Raw genomic sequence first — 23,104 nt, forward strand, 5'->3', positions numbered from 1 at the left:
TAGAGCAATCGTTAACTATTTAGAAAGGAAATAATTATGGTTTTTTTATTTGCTTATTTGTTACGCTTTATCTAGAACAATGTATATGCAATTTCTTTTGTTTTGTATATTTGAGTTACGGTAGTAAGAAATATGTGTATACAATTATTTGTTATTTGATGATGACTAATATAATATGTTAGATATTATCTACATTGATAAATCGCAAATGCTTTACCTAACTAAATCACAGGTCAATGCTTTAAACAATATAAACTTTGATTAAAGAGTAAACTCTTTTTGAAGTTGATCAATAAAAGTTAAGTCCTGATTTAATAATCGAGCATTAGTCGCGATAATATTTCACGAGGAATTGCAAAAATATTTGTTTCATGTGAATTAAAAAGTCTAAATCTTCTTGCGCTATTACTCCAAAGTAATTTAGTTAATTATTTCAAATGCAAACGAAACCACGGCATCATTGTGAATAAAAGTCTAATGTTTACATCGTTTGTTCGCTCCAGTTTTCGCCGCGCTGGTGAGTTCCCATGAAATTTAACATCGATGGTGGCAAGAGCCCATTTTAATATATAATGCAGGGAAAAAGATCGTGTAAGCTGAAAGCACACGTGCACAAAACACAGCGGTGTTCCTAGATGGAGACCGTAAGTATATCGCTTGCAACCACTTGACTCTTTACTTGAGGCATATTGGAAATAATCTTAGATAATTGTATAATATAATATTATATAATTGTATAATATAGTATAATAGTAATTGATACGAGAGTTTTAAAAAAATAAACTTAAGTGTCTAAATATAAGTCTAGCTGTCTGTTTTTCAAGTCTTTACAGCTCCCTCTCGGCAAACAAAAACTGCAACTAGAACCAGGAGCTCATATATGTTATGATGGCGTGCAGAGCCCTACATGAGATTATTATTATTAAAATGTATTTATATAATAAATTATAGTAAGAGTTTTTCAAAATTCAATCCTACAGTTCCTCTATATAATCTAAAGTACGAACGAACGACCCTGGTTACTGATAGCTTTGAAAACATATTTTTAAAGGGTTTTATTGCAATTGTGACGCACGATGGGTACTATTATTTCTACTGTAACAGATAAAGAACTAAAATTATAAATACTTTAAATATATCAATACATTAAAAATTGTCTGTTCCAAAAACTCATTGTCTTTGATTAGCATGTGTTTTGACGGACTCTTTAATAATAATTAATATATGGTGTAATTAAGTAATTAACGAGATAATCACTTAACAATGATAATAAAACAAATACATTTATTATATAGTAATAGTATAGAAAATAATTACACACTTGAATAGTTTTTAGTACCCAGTAGTTCATGTTAAATATTCAGGAGGTGGAAATGACTACCTATTAAGTATTATTATTATTAATTCAATTGTTGCTCGTTGTTAAAGAAATCGGTCCTAAACAGGAAATTAATCTAAGTAATTTACTCTACAAGGCTAATTGAAATATAGTTACAATCAATTATGCCTATATTTTAACTGTATTGTTTCAGAAAACACGAATTACATTTTATATTATTCATAGATATTTATTTAAATTAATTTAATAATCTTGATTTCGATATGGTAATATCTTTTGCACACCGATTTGAAATATTGAAAATGAACATATATTGTGTTTTATCAGTAACAGCAAAACAATTATAGCTTTAGTTAATAAACAATATAAACCGTATAATTATATAGTTCATGTACCTAAGATTTAATTCGAGAAAATCATGGATACCAAAATAAATAAAATCGTGTAACCTTCATTGTGTCTTGTGCTGGCGTTGTTTTTATTTGCAAACAAATTATATTGTTTGTAAATGATATTTCAACGCAGAAAGTGATAGTATTCCTATTTTGGTTTTAATTTAAGATGACTGTGAGTTGTGACACACTTATCGCTTGTCCGACTTTAAAAGTCGACAGTCGGCCGCTATTCTGTGAACTGTGCGCGCGTTCACGCATACCGTAAATTCAATTAAATTATTTAAAAAAGTGAAATAAACATGGAAAATAAACACAATAATAATTATCCTTTGGAGATTCGAGATGTGGAACCCGATGTAGCAGAAATGCTTATGAAATATTTTACGGGTAAATGATCTTCTTTCATTTAATTGTTGCCTGTTTATTGCGGTGTGGCAAATCTGTATTTAATTTGTATAATATTTTCATATAACACATTCGTGTTTATGTTTAAAAAAATAACTGAAGTAATAAATTAAATTCAAAATATTCTGAGGAATTATTCTTTGTCAATTAGAAAATTAAATGTGAACAATTGAATATTTATATAAGTCGTAGTAAAAATAAAATTATTAATGTCCATGGAAACTAGATCAATTAAGAGTCATGTGAATCCTAAATATTGGATAACTTATATGGTTATTTGTTTTTATTATAATAATGTGACATAGTTCGCGTGGAATTTGAAAATGGTGACATTCTATAGCCAACCCAATACATATTGTATTAGTAACGCTACGGTTCATTTAAATTCAAACAAAGCGTTTAATGTTCGCTAACAGCAAATGACAGTTTTAAATAGAAATTAAAAAAAACGTTTTCAATTACACAGCTATTTTAATAATACAAGTAACATCATTTATAATTATTCTTTTCAAAGAATATTTTAAATATAGACGCGACTCCACTGTGTTACCATTCTTAACTAAGTTGTTAAACTTAACATTGACTTTAAGTAAGCATGTAAACCTATTAGTTGGTAAACTAATGGTTTATTATACCTACTTAGCAATTATTCTACCTATAAACAGCCTTTCGACAAAGATCCTCTAATGAGTTCCACTAGACTCTGTCCTCTCTTACGTGCATCCACTCCGGAGCTGCATAGATAAATGATCACATCTGCAGTTTCACAACAGTTCTTATCAAACGGCAAAAAAGCAGAATAACCAAAATATGCTAACTCGTAAACAATGGTTGTATTAAGAGCACTTTGGCCCAAATTTCAGGAATCCTTGAGAAATAATTATGATATGAATCTTATTACATTAAGATTTATAACATGATTATCTTAACTGATACATTATTATTCAGTTAGTAATACCAAATTGAAAATTTATACTGACGTGATATCAAACAAAGATTTATTTTGGTGTCAATATACTAAATGCTTATCTAATCAAAGTGACACAAAAACAAACACGTGAACTGCCTTGCCCGTAGTCTGCAACGCGAAATGTGCATGCTTAACCAATGATGGTATTATTTATACTCTATTCCTACCATAAGAGGAAAAAAGCTAAATAAATATCATTTGACAGCAAATTTACGCGATATCATTGGTTGAGAGCTTGAATAATCTATGACTTTCACTATGGATTTCCGAAAGAATAGCGTTTCGAACGTTGACGAAACTGTTATCGGAATTTTGGAAGTAAGATTAAAATGGAAATAAGTAGTTAAGTGTTGTGTGTTGTATTATAAATAAAGATAAAATAATAATCATAAACTCTTAGTAGTGGACAATATAGGTGAGTTATAAGTAAATCTTATGAAATACGGAAATCTAAGGTTTGTTTATCTTTTTTCTTACTTCCATTGGAATAGGCTAACATAAATAACATTAGCACTCAATGAAAAAATCCTTTTAGCCTTTTTATTTCTTACTATCCTTTAAAAGTTATTATAAATATATTGTAGTATACTAGTATAGCCTATGATATCGTGTTTCACACGTGACATTGGCAAAATAAGCTGTCCTTTTTGGTAAAAAAAAAAGCAAAAAAAAATGATATCGCGTATTTGGCTTTTCTCCTCTTAATTATGGTTGGAATAGAGTATAAGTAAATATTCTGGAAAAATTTAGTCACTTTCATATAATTTGGTTAACTCATACTAACGCTTCTAATATTTTTAGGAAGATTACGCATAATGTTTTATTAGATACCTTTTGAAGAAAACAAATGTTCAAAAACTTTTCGTTTTTTTAATGACAAAATTTAGCTCACACTATCTTATCGATTAAGAATTTTTACAAGACAAGCTAGCTATTAATAATCCATAATTATTTCTTATTAAAATCAAATAAAATTAAATTTATTTTTTAATAAATGGTTTTAGTAGGTAGATCCATAAATATATTTGCAATTTGGGAGTTTTTGTTCGAAAAAATGTTTGTAATCAATTAATAAAATATGTTAGGTGTGCGATCGAAAATGTATTTTATCTCTGCGCTGAACGCTACAATAAAAAAATCTTTGTCTATTGGGTGTAATATTAATAATCCAGATATTTCATTCAGAAGTAGTAATAGCTTACTGTACTACCGTAAATACGAGTCGAATACTCTTGAGAACGAGGTCATACTTACAGTTATTTTCCCAAACTTGTTTTGGAAAAATAATAATGAAATAGGCACTTCCCCATTATGTTTAATTAAACTATCTAAATAACTTCCTTAAAAGTGTATTATAACCAACACAATGAATTCATTGATTGTGTTGCACTACAGTTCCTCAAACCTTGAAATTTTGCACGTTTGATTAATGTATTTTTGCATGAATCAACAACAATAAACTATATTTTACGAAGTTACTTGTATTACCTAGTTACATTGTATTTAATTGGTAAAGTCGATTTACTCGCTTTTTGAATTAATTTATACTCTAGCAGCAAATATTTAAATAGGTACCTAAGTAATTTCTTACGTAAAGTGTTTTATTACAACTTTATAAATACTGTCAGTATCATACTGATACGAATAATAAACATGAGCAATTACCTTTCAATAAGTTGCTAAATATAATAACGCTTAAATTTGCAGGTGAACTCACTGGCTTCGTTCGTGTCGGACCAAAAGGTTACTTCTTACCACATGCATTCAGAAAGGAAGCATTTAATATATACAGCATGAACATACGTCCTACGGACGTTTTCGTAATCAGCTATCCACGATCAGGTTTGAAGTTTATACTGCAAATAAAAAATAATGATTTATTGTATGTCTGAAAGAGACACGACTAATAAAATGATACAAATTATTTTATAAAAGACGAATAAGCCTTTCATTGTAAATATTTTATAAGAGTCTTGAGTTTGTTTTAACAGTAGTGATTAAATCCAGGAACAACATGGACGCAAGAGCTAGTGTGGATGGTGGCGAATGATTTGGATTATGAAAAGTCTAATAAAATACCACTCACTGAAAGATACCCATTTTTAGAGTAAGTTAATTTTTCGTATCAATTTCCTCCAATGCCTTTTTTTTGCCAACGAATATAAAAATGGAGAAATTAAAATAATGATCTATATAACATTACACAATTTATTATTAAAATTATTTATTTCTTAAAATGTCATAAAATTAGTAGGTTTTTAAAAGGAACAAACAATGCATAAGTAAAACTTAAATATGCTCACCACTGTCGAGATAAGCATTACATGATATCTTCCAATACAAAGCTGGTAATTAACTTTGAATTTAATATAATTCCAGATTCTCAGTATACGTTCACCCAATAATGAAAAAGCGATTCCACGACGAAAACATTGACAGCGAGCATAAATTAAAAATCCTAGAGTACGTTAGCCAACCGGCGACAGAGCAGCTTGCGATCTCACCTTCGCCACGTTTTGTCAAAACACATCTACCTCTTTCCCTCCTGCCACCGTCGTTACTCGACACCGCCAAAGTGATCTACGTAGCCCGCGACCCGCGAGATGTCGCCGTCTCCTTCTTCCACCTTAACAAGTCAATGAGGACACAAGGCTACATCGGTGATTTTGAAACTTACTGGCAATTCTTCATTAAGGATTTACGTGAGTTTATGGTTTATGTTATCGCGTCTACGGGTATTTCCTAAATTTATTTGAAAAAAATTTAATAAATTAAATTAAAATTACGGTAATCATCTACAAATATGTATTACATAACTATTTAATTTATTTAATATCTAATATTAAGTATCTTAACTTGTCCGATTTCACTTAATCAAATAATTAATGTTGGATCAGTTACCGACGTATTCAGATAGGATTGGGTATTTGCAATTCTATACTAATTTTAATGACGATTTTAGATCATTGGACCCCATACTTCGAACATCTCAAAGAGTCCTGGGCGAAGAGGCACCATCCCAACATGATGTTCTTGTTTTATGAAGAACTGTCGAAGGTATTACCAAACTCATTTCATTGGTCAAAATGCTTGATTGATTTTATAAGAATTTGCACTCAGAATCACTTCGCAATTTTGAGTTCTGGATCTGAAAAATTTTAGGTCGAGAGTGAATCGGCATCTTTTGTGTAAGCGGATTTTAAGATGAATTCTGAGTTACATTATTAATTAATTAGATTAATATTTATTTCAATTTACTTTTCATTGATTACAGGATCTACGCGCGGCTGTCGAGCGAGTGAGCAAATTTTTTGGTAAACAATTTACGGAAAAGCAAATTGACCAACTGTGTGACCACCTTAGCATTGAGAACTTTAAAGTGAATAAGTCTGTCAACTATGACGTGATGCGTGAACTCGGTATCTTAATACCGGGACAAGCGACATTTATTAGAAATGGTAAGTCGTTGAAGGTACTTTACCAAATGTATAATATGGCCTACGACCTACTAATCATGATTATAGTAAATCAAAGGAGTAACACCTTCCACGTATTCCGCAACCGGCTGTTTTTGCTTTTGCTGTTTGGTGGTAAAATATGTGATAAGTGGGATTCCTAGCCAAAAGCACAGACGGGCTTTCACAAAGCCCCCAATAAAAGCCCACGAAGTAAAATCTTCTCGTCCAGATTTTTTGAAGGGTGGCAAAGTAAAAACAATAACTATTGTTAAAATTTTAAAAATTATCTACTTCTAATAACATTTAAACGAAAAATATTTTCAGGTAAAGCAGGCGGCTGGCGTGATTACTTTGACGATGAGATGACAGCGGAAGCAGACAAATGGATCTCCGACAATCTGCGAGACACCGACTTTAGATTCCCTCATATGGCACACACATAAATCAACGTTGCTCACATCCATCGATTTATCGATGCTTCGATCGATCTAGGTGCTTTCGAACTTTAAGAAAAATTATTTTTATATTCTATATTCAAAGACAACGACACAAAGTATGTAATTAATATAATATAGTGATAATGATTTTAGTATATATACATATTTATATTTAACCAAATTTACCTGATAGCAAATATTTGGTTTAATATTTGGTTTTGTTTTAACATTAACATAATGTTTACGTTAATATTAAAATTAATGCACATTATTATTTTTTTAATTCATAAACTTTACCATTATCGGTATTTTGAAATAAATAACTAAAATTCCGACGAATTGAGAAACTTCGCTCTCTTTTAGAAATCGATTAATAATAAAGATTATATTAATGGTTGGAATCAAATAAAGACAGTAAAACACTCTTGAAAATCTATAGGCTCGGTAGTAGGTCGGAACTTCTTCGAGAAGGATTTTCAGCAGCTTCACCCTTTTCGTGGGAGCTCCGGTCTTTAAAATTATTTTCAGGATATAAGACAGGGTGAATGTGTTTAATAATTCGTGTGTAATAATTTCAACAATTGAAAATGACTAGAAAGAAAGAAATTAATTTAATTAATTTATATTACAAGGTTGTACAGTATAGTTACAAGGAATGATACCGAGTTATAATTTACCTGTATTAATTACTTAAAAATGGAATAATTGATTTTTATTTAAATTTATTCAATAATCTCGATCGATAATAGACTAGCTCCGCTCCGCAGACTAAATAAACCACAGAATGCTTATAGGGCTCGAGCACCATCAGGTGACGCGCCACAATCATGGCAGGCGAGTGACATCTCTTGAGGCTTAAACTTATTTCATACAAAATTTTAATAAATTTGGTTCAGTAATGAAAGCCTAACAAACAGACAGACAAACAGAAAAAGTTTCTTTAGTATAGTATATACATATATTTAAAAAAAATACCAATTTTTTGTATTATCATTTTCATCAAGATGGCTATTATTAGTCAGGTAGAGAAATAAAAATCTTTTAATTCGATTAAAAGGTAATAAAAGTATATAAAATAGTCCAAGTGACTGCGATTAAAGGTGGGACTAAATAGAAATTGCTTAGTTGTGTACTGGCGGTGGCGTTATTTATATAAAAATATTCTATTTATTGTAAATGAAATTACAATGCAGAAAGTGTACTTAAGACTTAATTTAAGATTAGTATGTATCAATTATCACAATTATTGCTTGTGCGACTGTTAAAGTCGACAGTGGAACGTAAGTCTGTGATCTGTTCGCACGTTCACACACACCATACATACAATTATTTTTTTTAAAAAGTGAAATAAACATGGAAAATAAACAAGATAATAATTATCCTTTTGAGATTCGAGATGTGGAACCCGATGTAGCAGAAATGCTTATGAAATATTTTACGGGTAAATGAATTATTTTATTTTTATATTTTTCGTTACTTGCGTTCATTGTGGTGTTGTAACCAACATTTATTTTGTATAAAATTTTCATATCAAACATTTATGTTTATGTTTGAAAAATTAACTGAAGTATTGATGAAAATGATATCGTCGTGACCGATTTCGGCCACGGCGCCCAGTCTCAAGAGAGATCAGCCAACTATGCAAGATGTATTATAGGCACAAGTGTGTGCGCCATACATAGGTGCACAGAGAGTGCATTCCCTCACCCTCATTATACGATGGGACGACCAACCCGACACAGCCAGAAATAGTTCAGACGCAGGACCAACAATTTTACATGCTTTCCGAGGCCGCGTATATACTTCGAACTTCTTCGAATCTTTGGTCTGTAACTGAGAATCTTTCGCTAGAGAACTCAATAACGTTTTATCGGCCCAAAATGGGATTTGAATCCAGAACCTCGGGGTATGCGGGGTATCCTTATATCTAGCCACTAGGCCAACGGGGCAGTCAATTGAAATAATCAATTTCAAAATATTTTAAAAGATAAATATAAAGAAATCATAATATATAGATAAACATATATTACTCATGTGAATCCCATATATAAGATATCCATAGTACTTATACCTAAGATAAGATAGCTACTTTACCCTATCCGATCAGTCATTCATTTTTGGACAGTACCCCTAAGTATTGTTACTGTCTACTTCTACTACTTAGTACTAGTACGAGTTTACCAGTTAGCTATAAAGTATTTCACTTTCGGTTTTCCAAGAACGTAATTGTTTCGGATTGGACGAAAGTTACTTTAAAAATGAGTGATAAATATAATATGTAAATTTCCTAATCTAATTGTCTTATTTATTACTTCTTACATACATTTTATTAACGTAAATGTATTCGTTTTTGTTCTAAACACGATAATTATCATACGTCATTAATATACTTACTTTGTATGGCATTTAGTGATATGATCACTGTAAACGAATTAATAGAAAACACTGTTACATACATAGGTTAGCGAATCATTATAGGAAAAAAATATATTTGAGAACTATTTATAAAATTTATAAATTAAACGATCATAAATACGTTTATATATGAAAAGAAAAGATACGATATGTTTATAGATATAAATGATTCTAAATTGTGGGTTTTAATTTATTATTCTTAGTCTTCCGACATTTCCATGTAGGCCCAGGCTATACATGCACGAAAAGCTCTCCTCTGCAAATCAAAAATTATATTATTATTCATATATAAGTATTCATGTCGACTACACTATACAGTGCAAAGTAGCTAAAATCTTTTTTTTTTACCGCGAATACTGCAGAGCTAAGTCTACTCGCCAATTTGTTTGAGCCTCATGAAAACTTCAGACTGTATAGTCGTTCCAAGGAATTATGTTATTTCTAAAATATGTAATGCAACAACATCTATGTAAAAGAACATTCCTTTTATCACAACTCACGTTTGTAGCAGTCAGTTTAATACGAAAACAATGGTCAAATCGTTACATATCGAGGGTCGTATTTTTATTTTAAAACTTAAGTATCAGCTAAAGTGATTTATGTAAATGAGGAAGGGAAATGGACCAATAATCCTCGTGGGGCCCACACACTTACTGGAGTTCCGGAACATTTCTTCCCATTCAATCAAATGAGGATTGTCCTCATTTCAACCCTCTGATTCCGATTGCTTTGATTGAAATAAGAAGATTGAGTGCAGTGTCTCCAATGGCGCAGTAACATGGCTTCCTGACCAACGTTTCAAGTTGCACACAATCAAATATCTTAAATAAGTTACAAAAAACCCGAAGGCATCACGTGACTCTTCTCAGGCTCTACGGTATATTTACGTTTTCACAGCCAAACCACTGAACCAAATTTGATGATTTTTGGTATGAAGCGAGTTTGAACAAAGAACTTTTGTATACCTAACACCTAAAATGAAAGTGAAGCTGCGGTCGGTATAAAAAAAAAATTAAAATCTCAATCCCCTTTTTATTTCTGCCAGTCCCTCACTACGTTTCAAGTTCCTAACATTTGTTCGATCATTGTCACAATTTAATGTTCTTTTGCCAGATGGTAAGGTAGGTAAAGGACCAGTTACCTACACATTTTTTCTGCTTGCTTTTGGAGTTGTTTGAAACAAATAATACGGTCTTAAAAAAATATTTATACTTTGTTGAACTCTTACTACTAAATATACCCGTTGTATATAAAATAAGTATTTACTCCAATCATCAGCCTTGTGATGGGGTAAGTACCATATTCATAATAAAAAGAAACTGGAATTAATTCAATTTAAATGCTTGATATCTATGCATGTCTATTTAAAACAATTAACAGTAGATACATTAAATTTACAATTGAAAGAATACCCTACATTATATTAAACATTAATATATGTATGTAGGTTGACAATGACATACTTTTTCACCGTTTTAAAATTTCACGCACTCTAGGTACGTTCAAATAAATTATTTGTAACATAATATTTTAAACAAAATATAAATTTATATTCTATCGCTGGCTATACTTAGTATAAACATCAAAATGCTAGTTAAGTTAAGCTTAAGATGGGGCTGTTGACATATTTCCACTTTTATAGGTTTTACTATAGTTTTTTAGAAACTGATCCATTTCGATCATGTTGTGATCAGTGACTAAACCAGATACCCAGAGACAGAGCCGTCTCAAGCTATGCTTGGGGCCTTGGGCACCCATGAATTTGGGGCCTTTGGTAGATATTTACTATCATGTACAAATAATTTGCTTATAGCCAGGCCTTAAGTATAATTTCAATTTATGTAATTATGTATTTATGTAATTTTCGTAAATTTATAGAAATGTGATTGGTTGTACAATCTTATGGCTATAGTCTATCTATTTCTATCACGAAGAGCACGTCTATAGCTTTCTTTTTTATTATCGAATATCGTCACTAGCCTTTTGGTAAATATGTTAGTTATTTCTTACAAATATGAGAATTTCGAAAATATATAGCAGTCAACGTGAGCATAAACGTGTGAAACAAATTGTTGGTTCTTCGGGGCCCTCTAAGAATGGGGGCCCTGGGCACGTGCCCGTGTATGGTATTTACGTATGGTAAAGTTGGTAATGCCCAGAGATAGACAGTTTAAGTTTAGCACATGTTCTACATGCAGGCAATTTATGAGACATTAACCATATTGTACAAAGCCTGAATGAATTTTGACTGCGTGCCGCTGTAAATCATGAAAACAATGGTGGTTTCTATATCAAAGAACAAAAACTACTATTACCTATTTATATATTAGATATTTTCTTGACCTGCGTTGAGCTTTTGAGCTAGTTGTAGTATCTGTTGAAGTATTGATATAGTAAAGAAACTAACGTTCTGTGCTGGGGCGATAAGACATCAAGTGAATACATGCTAGATTACAGAGTTCGTCAATGTGGGTTGATCTTTCCTGATCTCTTTAGTCTCTACGTAAATACCTGACAGTACGGCTAAGAAGTACCAAGGTTAGTTATCATATAGGGTCCAATGACGTTAGTAATTTTTGCTATGTAGATGATATCTCTTTTCTTCAAATGGCTTTTCGAACCTCAGTCAGGTAAGTACCTGATACCTGTAAGCGGATTTTATAATGTTAACATAACAGTTACGATTGTGTTCCGTTCAGGCTATTTATGGTTCGGATGGCATCATGGAATTATATTAGAGAGAATTTATCGTTCTAAATACCTCGGGCATGAGTGACTGAGGTTTTCGTTGACGATGAAGATATAGATTGGAAACGGCGTGCTCTGGGTGTAATATGCTAGCACGGCGCTTTGCACAGTGCAGTAAAGAAATAAAGCTGACTTTGTTTATTCTTATGCTTCTATTAATTTCAGCTTCGGATACAATACAATAAGCCATATCGTATCCTGATGAAGTTGCCACGGGATTGCAACGCGTCGAACATGTTTTCTAAATCCATAGTACCGAATTTCTTTGCGATCATAACATCGCAAATCGCGTCAATTTGGTGTCGATTTCCTGCCTTCAGCAACTATAGTAGATCCTTATTACGTTGGCCGAGAATATGTTCCTTATTTAAATATTTGCTCTAATTGAACCAGGAGAAAAATAACCTGTGAATCGTAACTTGAGTATATAATAATTATAAGTATCATTATAAATAGGCAATTTTATTTGTTTTTTTTTTTTATGTAATTTTTTCTAGGGTGTTTTTAATTGTATTCTGTATTAGGTTTTCGGGAAATACGCCGCTAGGACTACAATGATTATATAATTACTAATCCGGGATCAAAGATAAATTAATAGGCATCTTTCTTGCTATCCAATGATTTAAATTTAGCTATAATATCGTATACGTAAACTATTTTATTACATTTTTATAGGTACATTTAACATTTGAATAAGTTGCTAAATGAAAATAAATATATATTTATATACTTACCTATGTTTTGAAATTTCAGGTGAACTTACTGGCTTCGTTCGTGTCGGACCAAAAGGCTACTTCCTACCACATGCATTCAAAAAGGAAGCATTTAATATATACAGCATGGAGATACGTCCAACGGACGTTTTCGTAATCAGCTATCCACGATCAGGTTTGAAGTTTATAATGCAAATAAAAAAATAATGATTTATTCTATGTCTGAAAGAGACTACTAATAAAATAATACAAATTATTTTATAACAGATGAATAAGCCTTTAATTGTAAATATTTTATAAGAGTCTTGAGTTTGTTTTAACAGTAGTGATTACATCCAGGAACAACGTGGACGCAAGAGCTCGTGTGGATGGTGGCGAATGACTTGGATTATGAAAAGTCTAAAAAAATACCACTCACTAAAAGATACCCATATATCGAGTAAGTAATTTTCGAATCTATGTATTTTTTCTATTAAATAATTAACTCATTAATTTAATCTCTTACAGTAATGATTTTCGGAAAGATCTGAAAACATTTTTTTTTCCTAAAATTGCGACCGCATATAAAAATATAGAGATAATAAATTAATAATAATGGAACAATTCAACGAATATAATAATTTGCTTTCAGTGTATATGCGTAGAAAGTTTAAGAAAATCTAAAATATACAGACCACCAGATAAGTATTTATGTCATGATATGTGCCAATATAAAGCAATCAATGTAATTCCAGATGCTCAATGAACTTCCACCCAATAACGGTAAAGCAATTACGCGACGAAAACTGTGATAGCGAGCATAAATTGAAATTTCTTGAATATATTAGCGAGCCGATAACGGAGAAGCTTGCGATATCACCTTCTCCACGTTTTCTCAAAACACATCTACCTCTTTCACTCCTGCCACCGTCGTTACTCGACACCGCCAAAGTGGTTTACGTAGCCCGCGACCCACGAGATGTCGCCGTCTCCTACTTCCATCTAAATACGTCATTGAGGGTACGGGGTTACATCGGTGATTTCAAAACTTACTGGAAATTCTTCATTAATGATACACGTGAGTCTATGAATTATATTACCGGAACTAATGTTAATAAAATATCTTATAAGTATTTATTTGGAAAATATGTTATAACTTAATTCAATTAAAATAACGGTGATCAATTAAGACATTTATAATCTAATATTATATAAACCTGTCCGATAACAGTTTGTCAAATAGTTAAAGCGATCATCGGTTACTTGCGTATTCGAATAGATTCGAGTATTAGCAATTTTTTTCTAATTTACGTGACGGTTTTCAGATCATTTTACCCCATACTTCGAGCATCTCAAGGAGTTCTGGGAGAAAAGGCACCATCCCAACATCATGTTCATATTTTATGAAGAACTAACGCAGGTATAAAATTGGTTTCAATGGTCAAATGTTCTTAGACAATATTCTTAGCCATTTTTATGAGTTCCGTAATCAGGTGACCCATTCAACAGAGCGCATGAGACTTAAAAAACAAAAAAATAAAACTTACCTACTAAAAAAACACTTGCAATAAAGTATTTAGGGTTTAATGACTACATTAAACGGACTGAGATCAAGATAAATAAAAAATGCTTAGGATGAGAATCGGCGTCCCTGGCTAAGCTGCGACCGCAGCATTATTTACTTATAGGTGTTATTTCGGTTAAGTGCATGGTCAGATCAAAACAAAAAATACTTATTACCAGTTTCAGAATTTCGTTATTTCAAAATATTTATTAAGTTTTTTTGATCAATGGGATTAACGTTCAATTTTCTTTGTCAGGATCTACGCAATGCAATCAAGCGAGTGAGCAAATTTTTAGGTAAACAATTTACGGAAAAGCAAATTGATGAACTTTGCGACTACCTTAGCATTGATAACTTTAAACTGAATAAATCTGTCAACTATGACGACATTCTTGACCTCGGTATCCTAATACCGGGACAAGCGGCTTTCATTAGAAAAGGTAAGTCTCTGCAGATAATTAATGTACAATATCGCATATAGCCTAATTATAGTATATCAAAGGAACAAAACCTCACGCTTGCCGCACCCCGGGTCCGTCGCAGTCTCACCATAGCCTATTAAAATCGAAGAACAAATGAGGGTAAACAAACCTTAGATTTACGCATTTAAATTTGATAGAGATAAAAAAAAAATGTATTTGAGCAGGTCTAGTCTAGGCGCTGCTATTCGTTAAGTAAAGACAAAATTTATTTAACTCGGAAGATAGACAACAATAGTGACAAATAAACAAAAGAACATTATTTTATACGTAAAAATAATGTTTATACATATGATTGAGTTTAATATACTTCGATACTGTTTGACCGTTTAACATAATCGTGTGCGGCTTAGGCTCGCCTCTGCAAACTGATAAATTATATTTCTAATAAGATTATGCTCAAGTATAAAAGCTGATCAATTACAATCCTTGAGAGAATATAAACGAAAAATATTTTCAGGTAAAGCAGGCGGCTGGCGTGATTACTTTGACGATGAGATGACAGCGGAAGCAGACAAATGGATCTCCGACAATCTGCGAGACACCGACTTTAGATTCCCTCATATGGCACACACATAAATTAAAGTTGCTTACTTTCAGCGATTGATCTATATAGGTGCTTTTGATTTTTAAGGCGAGGTCCATCGTTGATACAGCTTAATTTCAGCTCATATTATAAGTTTTAATTTTTGTTTTCTTTGTTATTTTTGTTTTGTAAGCAGGTAAAACTGATTCTTAAAACATTGCTTTAATAAATATTGAGTACGTTGATATATTTTTTTATTGAAATAATCTTATTATAAAAAAATAATAAATGTTAAACTTGAGTGTTAAATCATCAGATTTTCAGACTTTGACATTATGAAAATGTAATGATTTTCGTAACTTTGCTATTTTCTTCTACCGTACAATGTCTTCGTGTCGTACCTACAACGTCGTGAATCGATTTCCAAAAGACTATTATATAGAACCTCAAGAATCCCAGTTACTATATTTCTATAGCACATTGAAACTATTTTAAAATGCAATTGAAAGTAATTTTGCAATCGCGATTTTCTTAGACCATGCCACTTTAAAAATATTTTATATTTTGCTTCTATATACAAATCCAACAACTACGTAATAAGTATCATGTAGTAACAATGATTTTTGCCCATTTAATTAAAGTTAGTAATAAAATTTAGGTACATATTTTAAAATTCATAATTTTATAACAATAACGGTGTTTTTGCCGTAAAATAATTATTTTTAAAAAAAATCCATAACATAATGTTAAGTAAGTATTTAAAGATTTCAAACACTTCAAAACCTTACGTTCAAGTAAATGTCATGAATAAAAGAAAATAGTTTTTTAAATTATGGCTGTATATGTCTCAGCGATTCCAGCAAAATCGAGAAATATGTCGATTTCGTACAACAAGTATAAAATTACAGACACATGAATTGTAAAAATACTTTAATAATAACTATGACCACAAAAATGTTTTACTATGATTCGTTGTCTTTTTAAAATCGAAATAAATTTCGTAACATTTTCGATCAACGACTAAAAAGGTTGTCTAAATGAAAAACAAAGATGGTGATATAACCATTTATTTGAATAAAATGCTCTATTTTAGTATTTCTTTGTAACACCATGATATTTAAGTTAAACATTGACAAGTAAATGTAGTTGTTATTATTAAGTAAACATTTTTTCCTTTTTTAATTATTATTATCGTAACTCCATAATTTTAATACCACTATAAATAAAACAATGTCTCAGTCCTTCTTCACAATTTTATTTAAATAATACGGTTATACAAAGAAAATAAATTAAAAGCCAGATTTAAAATCAATCATTCGTTGGTAATATAAAAATTCTAAACAGACTCATAATAGTGGATAATAACCGTGTAGGGCCGGGCCGCGCCGAACCGGCTCGAAATCGTCCGGACTGGGGCCGGTTCGACGAGGCCGACACCCACACACAACGAATCGGCAACGTACACATCTATTAAAAGCGACTCTATAATATAAAATGGGAGACGTCTCCCGCACCTAACGTCTCGCCGCTACGAGCGGCGTTAAAACTATCATACACTTATAGAAAATCACAAAATTCAAGCGGAAAATAATAGGAATCGGAATCGAATCGACAATCTACGCGATCACGTCGGGCAGCAGCGCGTTGTCGGCTTGCGGGCTGGGCGGCGCCTTCATCGGCTCGTCTGCGCCGTTCGCCAGCGTCTTCTCCGTCGCGCCCTTCTTGTCGACGGGCTTCTTTACACTTCCTACTTTCGCAGGAGCGGCCTTCAATCCAGCCAGGGCCTAATAAATTCGTCATTATTATTTTACAACTGATAACAAATGTATTCGTTATATTATTTAATTAATAACAAAGAGTAAGTCTTTGCCATCTTTTCGCATTCGTTAAGCCTCGGATCCACTAGGGAATAAATGGAGCAACATGCTGTGAGACATGGCCTCAACAACTACATGAAATGTTCCCGAGATTTTTAATTTTTCGCTTTAGGACCAAGTAAAATACTTCGTAAAATGTTGCGGAACCAGAGTCCCGCATTTCACTACAACGTTGGCTGCGACGTATAACGGATAGCGACGTCGATAGTGACGTCGATTGAGGATTGTGCGTCATGATACCGGACAAGATATTACCCAGTGGATTCGTCGCTATAATATTCTTTAATATATCAATGTTCACCATTTTGATAAATAATAAAAAATCACATAATAGTTATGTAATGAAATTAAACAATTAACTGATTAAATTGATCTCGAATAATTAGTAATAGTATATTTAGAACTGACCTTTGCAGTCGTAGTCCTCGGAGGAGCGGCCTTGGCGGTAATGCGCTTGTTAGCGAGATCTTTGCTCTGTTTATCGAGAGGTGCGCGCGCCGCGGGTTTTGGTGCAGCAGATCTATTTGATATAAATACTATATTAAATAAATAATTAGAAACAATATAACTGTTTAATACTTGAATTAATATATTAAGTGGTCAATTTTAATCAAAAATACAATATGTTAAATCGTAAAAGACAAACAGGACGTACTTAGGAGGAGCGGCGGCGGGAGCGGCCGGGCGCGGCGCGGGGCGGGGCGCGGGGCGGGTGATCGGCGCGCGAGTGGGCGGCTTGGCCGGAGCTTTCACATCGCCATTCGTCATGGGCTTCGAGGGCGCAGCTGCAGTTTTCGGCTTCACGTCCTTGGGCTTAGCGATAGGAGCGGCGGCAGAAAGCGGGCGAGCCGCTGAAGTAGGCCGAGCGGCGGGGCGAGCCGCCGGTGCCGCGGCGACTTTAGATGGCACCGCAGCCGTCTTCGCAGACGCCGCTGTGGCGGGTTTCGTCGCGGGCGCCTTGGGAGCGGGGCGAGCAGCTGGAGCCGAGCGCGTGGGCGCCGCCGCACGAGCGGGCGCGGGCGCCGAGGCCGGCTTGGGGGCGGGCTTAGCGGCGGGCGATGCGGCCGGCTTAGCGGCGGGCCGCGCGGCCGGCGAGGGCTTGGTGGCCGAGCCCGGCGTGCGGGCGGCGACGGTGCGCGGGGCGGCCGTGGCCGGCGTCCGCGGCGTGCTCGTTGTCGATGTGGGCGCGGAACGTTTCGTCACCGAAGCCGGTGTTCGTGTGGCGGGTGTCGTTTTTGTTGCCGTCTTCGATGGAGCCGCTTTGGCAGTGGGTGTCGTTGGAGATTTTTTCGGAGAACCGGTCGATTTCGTTTTCGCTGTGGTCGCGGCTACACCTGTGACGGCGGCGGCGGCGGCGGCCACGGCGGCCGTGGCGGCGGCGATGGGTGCCTCGCCGAGGGCGGAAGGTTGAGCGGGCTCGACTGCGGGTGTCGGAGGGGGTGTTGCTCCGGGTTGTACGGTATCATCGTGTTGAATTTCACTAGTAACGGGAACACAAATTTCTTGGGCTCTAGATTCGGGAATACCGATATCTATATCGGTGACTAGTTCAGTACGCGGCCGTTCCTCCGGTACTATGTCGGGTGCTGGAGCGCTAATTTCGGATGCTGGTTGTTGGATCTCAGAAGATATAACCTCTGCTGAATCCGTTACGGGCACTGGAGAAGGCGCTGCCGGTGTCGTCTCTGTGATCACATCCACGGGTGCAGGAGATACACTAGTAATTTCTGATTCAACGGGTACAGTTTCGACTACGGAAGGTTCTATAGAAGTTTCCAGTTCTAATGGTACTGATTCTGTTTGAACAGGTATATCAGGTACAGGCGACTCGGTAGACTGCGATACTTCCACGGGCATGAAAGAATCAGTATGTTGAAGCGATTGCACTGGAACAGGTGACACAGATTGGTCCACAGGATGTGGTGATTCTCTTTCTATTTCTTTACTCTCGTGTTCAACTGAAATATTAGATTCAATTTGAGTCTCTGTTGTTTCCTTTTCTAGATCAAGGGGCTGTGGTGATGCTATTTGTGGTTCAACAAGGGCAGGTTCGATGGTTGTTGTGCTTTCATTAGGTAAAGGTGATGTATTAAATAGTGTCTCTCTTTCTTGTAGTATATCACTAACATGGACTGTATCCTTGTCAGTTTTTTCTTCAGGTATCGGGGATTCCCTAGGTAGTGGAACTTCAGCTGGTACTGGAGTTCCAATACTATCATAAGATGGTAATGGTGATTGTGATTCCAATGTTGTCTGTGTCGGTAATGGCGATGGATTACATGCAGTTGCTTCAATGTCTACTAATTCTGAAGGATGTGGCGACTTTGAAACGGGTGATGATGAGGGTTCGACAAGTTCGCCGGGTACAGGTGATAAAATCGGTAATGGTGACTCAGATGGCATTAGTGACTCAATAGGTAGTGGTGATTCAGATGGAATTAATGACTCACTAGGTATTGGTGACTCTCCCGGTAGTGATGACTCCGATGGTATTAGAGCCTCTTGAGGTATTGGACTTTCTCGTTGCACTGAAAAGTCTTGCGGTAATGGTGATTCCCTTGTTACCGAAGACTCTCGAGGCAATAGGGAGTGACTTGGTACTGGCGACTCTTGTGGTAATGGGGACTCTCGAGCATGTGAAATCTCTTGCGGAAGTGGAGACTCACTTGGAATGGGAGAATCTCTAGGCTGTAGAGTATCTTGTGACAACGGAGACTCGCGCGGCAAAGAAATCTCTTGCGGCAAAGGAGATTCTCGATGTAACAGAGAATCTTGAGGCAATGGAGATTCTTGCGGCAATGGGGACTCCTTGAGAAGTGGCGACTCGTGCACCGGTAACGGAGAGTCACTCGTCATTAGTGGTTCACTCAGAGCGGGAGACGGCGATGGCGACTCTGTCGAGAACTCTGGATCCAGTTTCTTCAATTCAGTGTCTTCTTCTTTTTCAAACTTAATTTCTGGAGCTTCAAAAGCAAATTCTGAGAGATCTAAATCTTTTTTATCATTACCAGTATCATTTTGTATTTCGTCAATAACCTTCTCTTCAATCAACTCTTCATTGAGTTCAGATTCAGGAGTCTCATGAACTTCAACCACTACATTTTCTTGAGCCATTTCTGGTGAAGATGGTTTAATAATTTCTTGTTCACTAATGTGTTGTGAAGAAAATGGATGTTCACAATTTAATTCTTCGTTAACTTCTGGATTTATTGCAGTTTCTGTCACTATTTCGTTTTCTTCTAATTCAGGTGAATTCTCTACTTGATTATCTTTTTCAGAACTTTCTTCATCAACTTGGTCGTCTTTAAGTTCAGCAACAATTTCTGGTTGAACTTCTTCAGATGGTGATTCATCAAATTTACTTTCCATTTCAATATCTTGAGAAATTTCATCCTGCGGAGTTATAGCTCTTACATCTTTATCACTATCTGAAGGGTCCAATAAGTCCTCATTTGTAAATCCTAGTTCTGAGCTTTTACCATCTGGTATTTCTGGTATCTGTTCAAAGAGAAGTTTGTGAGATTCAGGTGTATCTGTTTGAGCAACAGGGTCTTGTTGGACATTGCATTCAAACTCTGTATTAGTATAATTTTGCATATTTGTATTTTGAATATTGTAGTCCATAAAATTATCTAAACTAGAAACATTGTTTCCGACAATTTCTGATCTGTCTTCAAACCTAATAATGTCATTGTTTGGCTCTTGATTGTCTTGTTCTAAATTTAATAAATTCGTTCTCTCTTCAGGAGAAATGTTTTCTTTATTTTCATTAACAGTCTCACAAACTCCGTTTTGTTGAATATCTTCATCGTCACTGTCAGGAAGAGGCTGTACTGCATTTAAATCAACATGTGATCCAATTTTACCAAATCTTTCACAAGTGTCATCATCTTTTTCTTGGTAAAAACTCATGCTCATGGGATCATTTTCTTTATTTTTTAGCCTTTCAAAGAGTTCATCATTATCATCAACACTAAAGGGATTTGTTTCTGTATGAGCAGGAAATACCTGCAAAGAAAAATTAGTATAACTTGAATAGTTTTACTTAATCTCGTTAAATTTTCAAGATAATTCTGTGCAAATGTTAATTGACTTGTGAAATAAATCAAACAATAGGTACCTATAGTTTTCCTCCAATTTTATTATCAAAAAATAGTTGTATAATATAATATTTTTCAAAGTTACTCAATATATCAAATGGATATGAATTATGGATTCAAATCTGGGTTAACACTTCAAATATTTTTATTCAATTCAATTATTTTTATTGATCATATGTTGAACGGCGAAAGTATAGCTTGGCTCAAAATAATTGACACAGAAATATGTAATTAAATCAAAATATTTCTTCTTCTACAAAAAGGGTCGTAACAAGCATGTTATAAATAAAAATAAACAATTACCTGAATGTTACAAAAGTCTGTTGTATCTTTTTGTATTCTTTCAAAATCTTGAAATAAACCTGTATCTTTTATTTTATCTTGTTCTATTCCTACGCTAAATCCGAAACCTAAGCTCTCCATGTCACACTTCTCATTGCCATTTAAGTGTTGTGTTACGCCTTCCATTGATATATTCTGGAAAGACGAAAGTGTAATTAATATTAAATATTACCAAACTAATGTTTATATAAACATTAGTTTATATACACAGTTTGCAGAATATTACTTATTTTATAGTTGTATAGTAATTAGATAAATTGTGATTATTAAAAAAAAAACTGCTTAATACTTCATTATAATAATATATTTGTATAAATATATATAATGGATAAAAAAATACCCTGAGAATTCTCTATTTTGCCTTCATATATAACCGACTAACAGAGTAATAATAATAATAAAAAAATAAATGTTTTCATAAAAGTAATGATTAATAGATAAGAATGCTGGAATAAGGAAATGAGTTTTAAATTAGAGTCATTATTTTATTTTTAAATGATAACAATTAATATATTCTAACAATTATGTATATAACTTCAAGTGAAAGTTATAACGCTTTTGTGGTGAATTTCAATGTTGGTACATACATATTGATCCTCATTTAATAGTTAAGCAAGGTACTTAAAATAAAAAGGGGAACAACTTCCGTTGCAAGTTTGACTCACAAAAAATGAAATAAGAACATGTAAAATAGTCATTTTATGAGTATTAGTTATTATATATTTTTCTTTTAATAGATTATTTAACTATTGCTTGTAGCTCTTTAGTGAAAATTTTCCTACTTATTTTATTTAGTTTTTGATATAATTCTATATAAATGCTTGTTTATTTTAAGAATACTCTGAATATATTACATATCTGCTATACATGGGATTAAGTAAAAAGTCTCAAATAATTAATATATTTGAGTTCTCTCAAAATCATGGGGGGAATTTTTTTTCGTTCAGTTTGGAAGAAACATGTGTTGTGTAACTAGGTTATGCTAAGGGAAAATTGTTTCACTAAAATTTATAAGACTAGAGAAGCAAATCACATAATCTGCATAACAAGAATTAACCGCAAATATATTCCTGTGGTGCCCAGTCAATTAATCAGAAATAAAAAAATAAACTCACATGATGCCCATTAAGCTGATCACAATTATCCAAGTCTTGAAGTTCAGCTGGTCTGATGACAGCCTCAGTCTGGAACTGGGCGACATCAGGCAATTCTATATCATCCATAGGTAAGGGCTTTCGGGGGGACTCCGCCAGCAGTACATCAGATCCTGCTACTCCACCCGGCACAAAGACCGGAGCATCTGGGTTAAGTGGTGAGCTGTTCATGTCTACTGAACTGCTTTCCCAAGCAGACTGAA

At 34.0% G+C, this 23,104-nt stretch overlaps 2 protein-coding genes across 4 annotated transcripts in view; one reads left to right on the forward strand and one right to left on the reverse strand.

Annotated features, from left to right (window-relative positions):
• The first annotated feature begins 1,963 nt into the window (after positions 1 to 1,963).
• On the forward strand, positions 1,964 to 15,617 carry LOC125064665. The gene is made up of 15 exons (XM_047671823.1): positions 1,964 to 2,121; positions 4,817 to 4,951; positions 5,117 to 5,216; positions 5,489 to 5,811; positions 6,072 to 6,166; positions 6,384 to 6,567; positions 6,892 to 6,998; positions 7,533 to 7,545; positions 8,290 to 8,445; positions 12,921 to 13,055; positions 13,220 to 13,319; positions 13,615 to 13,937; positions 14,185 to 14,279; positions 14,680 to 14,863; positions 15,363 to 15,617. The coding sequence occupies exons 1-15, from the start codon at positions 2,034 to 2,036 to the stop codon at positions 15,479 to 15,481; spliced, it is 2,157 nt and encodes a 718-aa protein (XP_047527779.1). The 5' UTR covers positions 1,964 to 2,033; the 3' UTR covers positions 15,482 to 15,617.
• Positions 15,618 to 16,925: 1,308 nt separating this feature from the next.
• The window catches only part of LOC125064815 (titin-like), a 74,498-nt gene continuing 68,319 nt past the window's right edge, over positions 16,926 to 23,104 (reverse strand). Inside the window, exons 11-16 of one of the 3 annotated variants that reach the window (XM_047672057.1) lie at positions 22,863 to 23,099; positions 21,709 to 21,882; positions 19,972 to 21,313; positions 17,961 to 19,263; positions 17,714 to 17,825; positions 16,926 to 17,212 (exon numbers count right to left, since the gene is read on the reverse strand). In XM_047672057.1, coding sequence (XP_047528013.1) covers positions 17,045 to 17,212; positions 17,714 to 17,825; positions 17,961 to 19,263; positions 19,972 to 21,313; positions 21,709 to 21,882; positions 22,863 to 23,099 — 3,336 coding nt within the window. In that variant the 3' untranslated portion in view covers positions 16,926 to 17,044. Of the gene's footprint in view, positions 17,213 to 17,713; positions 17,826 to 17,960; positions 21,314 to 21,708; positions 21,883 to 22,862; positions 23,100 to 23,104 lie in introns of all 3 variants that reach the window. The other 2 variants (XM_047672056.1, XM_047672055.1) reach the window with 2 other exon arrangements.

Source organism: Vanessa atalanta, chromosome 6 (genome assembly GCF_905147765.1).
Source record: "Vanessa atalanta chromosome 6, ilVanAtal1.2, whole genome shotgun sequence".
NCBI lineage: Eukaryota > Metazoa > Arthropoda > Insecta > Lepidoptera > Nymphalidae > Vanessa > Vanessa atalanta.

What these genes read in the sequence shown, in the direction of transcription:
- LOC125064665 (XM_047671823.1), top strand. Translation starts at nt 2,034, where the DNA reads ATGGAAAATAAACACAATAATAATTATCCTTTGGAGATTCGAGATGTG. An exon ending in AGCGACATTTATTAGAAATG is followed by an intron (nt 6,568 to 6,891) that starts GTAAGTCGTTGA and finishes AAATATTTTCAG; the next exon opens with GTAAAGCAGGCGGCTGGCGT. An exon ending in AATCAGCTATCCACGATCAG is followed by an intron (nt 13,056 to 13,219) that starts GTTTGAAGTTTA and finishes GATTACATCCAG; the next exon opens with GAACAACGTGGACGCAAGAG.